Source organism: Bufo bufo, chromosome 7 (genome assembly GCF_905171765.1).
Source record: "Bufo bufo chromosome 7, aBufBuf1.1, whole genome shotgun sequence".
In the NCBI taxonomy this organism is placed as follows: domain Eukaryota; kingdom Metazoa; phylum Chordata; class Amphibia; order Anura; family Bufonidae; genus Bufo; species Bufo bufo.
Genome location: NC_053395.1, coordinates 12,109,055 through 12,117,560, shown reverse-complemented (window position 1 = coordinate 12,117,560; position 8,506 = coordinate 12,109,055). Strand labels below are relative to the sequence as shown.

Sequence of the window (8,506 nt, the reverse complement as noted above, 5' to 3'; positions counted from 1 at the left end):
GTTGACCAACCGTTGCACTTGCACTTTACTGTATGTAACGCACTTTATGCTGACCAACCGTTGCACTTGCACTTTATTTTATGCCCATAAACTATGCACTACCAGCCCTATTTTTAATTATGTTTCTATGGATGTGTTTTGTCAATCATGTGAACAATGAATTTGTTAATAATAATAAACTATTTGATTATTGATTATAACTTGTGGTTACTTTATTGCTTTATGTATAGTGGATCCATCTATTCCTGTTGGTTGTATGTTTATAACATATACGGGTTGAGCACCATAATATTTTGTGGTTGTTTCTATCTCCTATAAAGTCACTGCTCTTGGCAGCGCAGAGCTTGTCTGGTTGTGAAACTGTAAAGAGTGTTAGTCACATGGTGAAGGGTTAGGACGGCCCGACCGGGCGTCTTATAATGGGGTGTGGAGGAGGACGGGTTTTATGAAAGGGGCAACCCAGACAGGAGCGACTGCTGTCACCGCCGGCCACGTAATGTCCCTTTAATTGGCAAGTGTGAAGTTTCACAGGACGGAGCGACGCCTGCCGGAGAAGAGGGTCACATGGAAGAAGACTCCATAGAAACCGCCTGAAGAGCGGCGCAGGAGTCCTCGCCCCCGCAGCCTCTGCTTCCCATCTCTTCCTGATCGGTCGCCTCGTCTTCATGGCTTTTCAGCGTCATGCCCAGCACTTCGGAGGTTACGTGATGCAGAGGCCGCACATCGGATACATCTCCGGCGTTCCACTGGACCAGAACACCTGCCACACGTGGGACGACATCTGGAAATTTCAGGCGCATCCGGAGGACGTCCTGATGGTCGCTTATCCAAAAGCAGGTACGGAGAAACTCCATCGCTGGCATACATCCTGCTTTATACTCCAGTCACAACCAAAGCTGCAGCATGCACTGGACTATACACTGGGGTTTACCTACCTTACACAGACCATGCAATGGTTAGATCATAACAAGATTGTAAATGCATCTCTGGATGTGACTGGAGTATAAGTGATGTCTCATACTCTAGTCACAACTAAGGCTCCAGCATGCACTTGACTATATACTGGGATTTACCTTGCAGCTCAATTGTGCAATGGTGTTACAACATCAGAATTATGAACGCAGCTCTGGATGTGACTGGACTATGTGACATCTCTTATACTCTAGTCACCACCAAAACTGCAGCATGCACTTGACTGTATACTGAGATTTACCTACCTTAAAAACACTGTGCTCTGGATGTGAGTAGAGTATAAGTGACGTCTCATACTCTATTCACAACTAAAGCTGCAGCATGCACTTGACTATATACTGGGATTTACCTACCTTACACAGACCCAGCATCTCAACATTGCAATGGTTTTACGACAACAGAATTGTGAACGCAGCTCTGGCTGTGACTGGAGTATAAATAATTTTTTCCTGTTTTTCCAGGCATCACGTGGATGCAAGAAATTGTGGATATGATCTGCCAGGAGGGCAACGCTGAGAGGTGCCGCCGGGCGCCGACCTACGACAGACATCCGTTTCTGGAAGCTGTAGCTCCAAAACCCGTGCCTTCAGGTGGGACCCGTGTTCTTGCCCCCTATTATTCCCTGTTATCAACCACTTCATCCTGGGAGAGGCCGCCTATGACGTAGATTACGTAACAGCCGCCATTTTCCTCGTCCATGGAGCTAGCAGTCACCCGGTCACCGAGGCTTCACTGAACTGCACAGCCCCTGCTCTGCCACGCCTCTCCGGACTGATCCATCTCTGTATGGGGGGGGGGGGGGGGACGGAGATGAACGATATAACGTCTTCTTTTTCAGGACTGCAGTTGGCAGAAAACATGGAGCCGCCGCGCATCTTAAAAACCCACCTACCCATCCAGCTGCTGCCCCCATCTTTCTGGGAACAGGACTGCAAGGTAAGTCAAAGGTACAACGAGGGGCTGAGTAGCCACCCCCATCATCAGGTCGTTTTGGGCTGATCCAAATTATATCTCCTCCCCCTCCCTGTACAGGTGATATACGTGGCCAGGAACGCCAAGGACAGCATGGTGTCCTATTATCACTTCCAGAGGATGAACAGAGGCCTCCCGGACCCCGGCGACTGGGGTTCTTACTTCTCCACCTTCCTGGCTGGAGATGGTGAGTGTCAGTCCTCAAGAGTAAAATAAAGGACAACCCCTGGCAATGGACTATTCCTATATGACGTGAGTGGCACCGCTGATCTCCGCCAGGACATGATCCTCCTCCTACTAGGCAATCGGCCCCAGTAACAGATTTCCTTCTTTTAACAAGTATTCCCTATAAAATTGAGCCATTCCTCTCTTATTCCTCTTGGAAATGTACGAATAAACTGAGGTGCTACCATTCCGCTTGTCAAAAGGGCGCTGTACAATAAGAGTGAACAGAGACCCCCCCCCCCCCCCCCCGTCAACAAGGGGAATGGTAGTACCCAGTTGTCAATGCAGTCATTGAATTCCAGGAGGAATAACAGAGGAATGGTACAAGGCAGAGTTTTAAATATGTTCCAGTTTTTCTTGGTGAATGCAAGTGTTTAATAAAGCAGAGACATCAGGAGAGTGGACGGGCCACATCTGTGATGCAGAGTCTCCTTAACTAAGCTTTTTTTAAAAAAAAAAACTTAAAGGAGAACTCCACATTTGAAGCTACATAAACTGCTGCAAGGATTTGTCTGCTTCACTGGTGTGAATCCAGCGTTGTCACTCCCAATCTGTGTGTATACAAAAGAAGGAAGAGCAGAATCAGATCAAGGCCTCTGGCTCGTGCCCATGGCGGTCCCTAAAACCCACTGCAATGAAATCATAGAATTATTCAGTGATGTCAGCAACGGGGCGGGGCTGTGACAACACATATGTTTATATGATGGAGGTCCCCTTTAATACTGGATTCCCTCTTGTTGTAGTCACCTGGGGGAGCTGGTTTGACCACGTCTTAGGCTGGTGGGAGGCGAAGGATCAGCACCAAGTCCTTTACATCTTCTATGAGGACATGATGGAGGTCAGAGGTCGCACACCGGGGGGCGGGACAAGTCACTTCCAGGTAAATCTGACAATTCTCGCTTTTGACAGAACACGAGGCGAGAGATCGAGAAGGTGAGGAGGTTCCTGGGGAAGGGGCTCTCGGAGGAAGTCCTGGAGGATGTCTACCACCACACCACCTTCCAGGCTATGCGAGAGAACCCCATGGCCAACTACAGCTCCATCCCCTCCTTCGTCATGGACCATTCCGTGTCCCCCTTTATGAGGAAAGGTAAAAGGTCCAATTTCTTGTTAGCCCTGGAGGCGGAGCTGTGACAACTCCCCTGAAAAAAGGAAGTGGAAGCACAATGGGAGAAAAATAGAAAATGACAACAACCATGCCCCATAACAGTGACATCCACAGATGCCCCCATAACAGTGACATCCACAGTGCCCCCATAACAGTGACATCCACAGTGCCCCCATAACAGTGACATCCACAGTGCCCCCATAACAGTGACATCCACAGTGCCCCCCATAACAGTGACATCCACAGTGCCCCCCATAACAGTGACATCCACAGTGCCCCATAACAGTGACATCCACAGATGCCCCCATAACAGTGACATCCACAGTGCCCCATAACAGTGACATCCACAGTGCCCCCATAACAGTGACATCCACAGCGCCCCCATAACATTGACATCCACAGCGCCCCCATAACATTGACATCCACAGCGCTCCCATAACAGTGACATCCACAGTGCCCCCCATAACAGTGACATCCACAGCGCCCCCATAACAGTGACATCCACAGTGGCCCCCATAACAGTGACATCCACAGTGCCCCCATAACAGTGACATCCACAGTGCCCCCATAACAGTGACATCCACAGTGCCCCCATAACAGTGACATCCACAGTGCCCCATAACAGTGACATCCACAGTGCCCCCATAACAGTGACATCCACAGTGCCTCCATAACAGTGACATCCACAGTGCCCCCCATAACAGTGACATCCACAGTGCCCCCATAACAGTGACATCCACAGCGCCCCCATAACATTGACATCCACAGTGCCCCAATAACAGTGACATCCACAGCGCCCCCCATAACAGTGACATCCACAGTGCCCCCATAACAGTGACATCCACAGTGGCCCCCATAACAGTGACATCCACAGTGCCCCATAACAGTGTCATCCACAGCGCCCCCATAACAGTGACATCCACAGTGCCCCCATAACAGTGACATCCACAGCGCCCCCATAACATTGACATCCACAGCGCCCCCATAACATTGACATCCACAGTGCCCCAATAACAGTGACATCCACAGTGCCCCCCATAACAGTGACATCCACAGCGCCCCCATAACAGTGACATCCACAGTGCCCCAATAACAGTGACATCCACAGTGCCCCCCATAACAGTGACATCCACAGTGCCCCCATAACAGTGACATCCACAGTGCCCCCATAACAGTGACATCCACAGTGGCCCCATAACAGTGACATCCACAGTGCCCCCATAACAGTGACATCCACAGTGCCCCCATAACAGTGACATCCACAGTGCCCCATAACAATGACCTCCACAGTGCCGCCCATAACAGTGACCTCCACAGTGCCCCCATAACAGTGACATCCACAGTGCCCCATAACAATGACCTCCACAGTGCCGCCCATAACAGTGACCTCCACAGTTCCCCCATAACAGTGACATCCACAGTGCCCCCATAACAGTGACCTCCACAGTGCCTCCATAACAGTGACATCCACAGTGCCCCCATAACAGTGACATCCACAGTGCACCCCCATAACAGTGACCTCCACAGTGCCCCCATAACAGTGACCTCCACAGCGCCCCCATACCAGTGACATCCACAGTGCCCCCATAACAGTGACATCCACAGCGCCCCCATAACAGTGACCTCCACAGATCCCCCATAACAGTGACATCCACAGTTCCCCCATAACAGTGACATCCACAGCGCCCCCATAACAGTGACCTCCACAGCGCCCCCATAACAGTGACATCCACAGCGCCCCCATAACAGTGACATCCACAGTGCCCCATAACAGTGACATCCACAGTGCCCCCATAACAGTGACATCCACAGTGCCCCCATAACAGTGACATCCAGTGCCCCCATAACAGTGACATCCACAGCGCCCCCATAACAGTGACATCCACAGCACCCCCCATAACAGTGACATCCACAGCGCCCCCATAACAGTGACATCCACAGCACCCCCCATAACAGTGACATCCACAGCGCCCCCATAACAGTGACATCCACAGCACCCCCCATAACAGTGACATCCACAGCACCCCCCATAACAGTGACATCCACAGCGCCCCCATAACAGTGACATCCACTGGACCTTAATGTCTTTTCATTTAAAATCCTTATTTGTACTGCTTCCAATGACAAGCTGTTATGTCCTCTAGTCACCTCCAGATCTGCATTCACAATTCTGTTACCAGAGCCCGCAACATTGTGGGGGTTCTGCTGTTGGGTCATGGATAGAGAAGAACCTCTGTTTCCAGGAGAACCAGCAGAATGTTGACAGCAGCTCTGGCTGTGACTAGAGAACATGAGCCGGTTACCCAGTGATGTGAGGGTCTTACGCCGGCTACTCTTCCTCCAGGTGTGGTGGGAGACTGGAGGAACCATTTCACGGTGGCACAAGATGAAATTTTTGAGAAGGAATATTGGAGAAGAATGGAGGGGACCGACCTGACCTTCCGCACGCAGCTCTGAGGATTAGTGCCCCCTGCTGACGGACATTCACATACCCCGCTGCCCACAGACACCGTCGGGACACTATAAAGTCTATTAACCCTTTGGGTCTGGGGGGGTTATACAGCAGCAGTGTGCAGCCGGGGCTCTCCGGCTGTTGTGGAACTACATGCATTACACGGAAGCTGCAGACTGTTATGGCATGCTGGGACTTCTAGTTCCACGACAGCTGGAGAGATGCAGATCAGAGTTGTACCTGAATATACTGTACGTACCGCCCTGACTGATCCGTCTGTAAGATGATGTATCAATAAATGTATCCAATCCCATCCTGCGTGATACCGTCTGCTGAGCCGCGTATCTAATCCTTTCCTGTGTGATACCGTCTGCTGAGCCGCGTATCTAATCCTTTCCTGTGTGATACTGTCTGCTGAGCAGTGTATCTAATCCTATCCTGTGTGATACTGTCTGCTGAGCTGTGTATCTAATCCTATCCTGTGTGATACTGTCTGCTGAGCTGTGTATCTAATCCTCTCCTGTGCGATACTGTCTGCTGAGCTGTGTATCTAATCCTGTCCTGTGTGATACTGTCTGCTGAGCTGTGTATCTAATCCTCTCCTGTGCGATACTGTCTGCTGAGCTGTGTATCTAATCCTGTCCTGTGTAATACTGTCTGCTGAGCTGTGTATCTAATCCTATCCTGTGTGATACAGTCTGCTGAGCTGTGTATCTAATCCTGTCCTGTGTGATACTGTCTGCTGAGCTGTGTATCTAATCCTATCCTGTGTAATACAGTCTGCTGAGCTGTGTATCTAATCCTATCAGTGTGATACTGTCTGCTGAGCTGTGTATCTAATCCTATCCTGTGTGATACTGTCTGCTGAGCTGTGTATCTAATCCTATCCTGTGTGATACTGTCTGCTGAGCTGTGTATCTAATCCTATCCTGTGTGATACAGTCTGCTGAGCTGTGTATCTAATCCTTTCCTGTGTGATACTGTCTGCTGAGCTGTGTATCTAATCCTCTCCTGTGTGATACTGTCTGCTGAGCTGTGTATCTAATCGTCTCCTGTGTGATACTGTCTGCTGAGCCGTGTATCTAATCCTATCCTGTGTGATACTGTCTGCTGAGCTGTGTATCTAATCCTATCCTGTGTGATACTGTCTGCTGAGCTGTGTATCTAATCCTGTCCTGTGTGATACTGTCTGCTGAGCTGTGTATCTAATCCTGTCCTGTGTGATACTGTCTGCTGAGCTGTGTATCTAATCCTATTGTTAGAGTACCTTTCTCTTCTGAAAATGAAGTTGTCGAGGGTCAAGTTATTCACCGACTGGGAGACAATAACCACACACAGAGCTGGGGTACAGTAGAGTCGGGGTTCCGCTTCCTCAGTGTTTATAAATAAAGACACATACACAAAGCCAATCAGATGTTTACGGTATAGGATGCTGAGCCAATCCGATGTTTACAATATAGGATGCTGAGCCAATCAGAGGTTTACGGTATAGGATGCTGAGCCAATCAGAGGTTTACGGTATGGGACGCTGAGCCAATCCGGTTTACGGTTTGGGACGCTGAGCCAATCAGAGGTTTACGGTATAGGACGCTAAGCCAATCAGATGTTTACGGTATAGGACACTGAGCCAATCAGATGTTTATGGTATAGGACACTGAGCCAATCAGATGTTTATGGTATAGGACACTGAGCCAATCAGATGTTTACGGTATAGGACACTGAGCCATTCTGATGTTTACGGTATAGGACGCCAAGTCAATCCGATGTTTACGATATAGGACGCTGAACCAATCCGATGTTTACAGTATAGGACACTGAGCCAATCAGATGTTTACGGTATAGGACACTGAGCCAATCAGATGTTTACAGTATAGGACACTGAGCCAATCCGATGTTTACAGTATGGGACGCTGAGCCAATCAGAGGTTTACGGTATAGGACCCTGAGCCAATCCGATGTTTACAATATAGGACGCTGAGCCAATCAGAGGTTTACGGTATAGGATGCTGAGCCAATCAGAGGTTTACGGTATGGGACGCTGAGCCAATCCGGTTTACGGTTTGGGACGCTGAGCCAATCAGAGGTTTACGGTATAGGACGCTAAGCCAATCAGATGTTTACGGTATAGGACACTGAGCCAATCAGATGTTTACGGTATAGGACACTGAGCCATTCTGATGTTTACGGTATAGGACACTGAGCCAATCAGATGTTTACTGTATAGGACGCTGAGCCAATCAGATGTTTATGGTATAGGACCCTGAGCCAATCAGATGTTTACGGTATAGGACGTCTCATTTGAGAGCCAAAATAGCCAGTTCTTTTTGGTGAGCTGAGCCCAATGATCAGGATCACTAAAAAGAGTCAAAATGCCCATCACAGCCTCACACGTCCACTTCTCTCCCCTGAGTCCTGGCTTCCTCCAGGTTGCTGCATACATCTCAGACAGCTCCCTTGGGGATAATCCTGCGGCATTACACAGCTCTTTCTTCTGTTTTTCTAGCATCCTCAACATCTGCAACAGGGTGTGGTTTAAGGGGCTCACACGCCCCATTTCCTTGCAGGTGATACGGAGTTGTCTGGGTCTTTCTTATGTGGTAGAGCCAACATAATTCCTCGATGACTCTACCCTCAAAACAAGCACCAGTGCTCGAAAAGCAACTGTGCAGGACATCTGTATGGCAAAATGAAGTTCTTCCACAGGGCCTGTGCTGCTGACTCTGCTGTCTGATCCTGAGTAGGGACAGCTACTTCAAACTTTGTAAAGTGGTCCACGA

The 8,506-nt window shown here is 49.3% G+C and overlaps 1 protein-coding gene across 1 annotated transcript; it reads left to right on the top strand.

Annotated features, from left to right (window-relative positions):
• Positions 1 to 360: 360 nt before the first annotated feature.
• LOC121007573 (sulfotransferase 1C1-like) lies at positions 361 to 6,039 on the top strand. Its single transcript, XM_040439603.1, has 7 exons — positions 361 to 837; positions 1,434 to 1,562; positions 1,811 to 1,908; positions 2,005 to 2,131; positions 2,913 to 3,007; positions 3,079 to 3,259; positions 5,622 to 6,039. The coding sequence occupies exons 1-7, from the start codon at positions 666 to 668 to the stop codon at positions 5,732 to 5,734; spliced, it is 915 nt and encodes a 304-aa protein (XP_040295537.1). The 5' UTR covers positions 361 to 665; the 3' UTR covers positions 5,735 to 6,039.
• Positions 6,040 to 8,506: the final 2,467 nt, after the last annotated feature.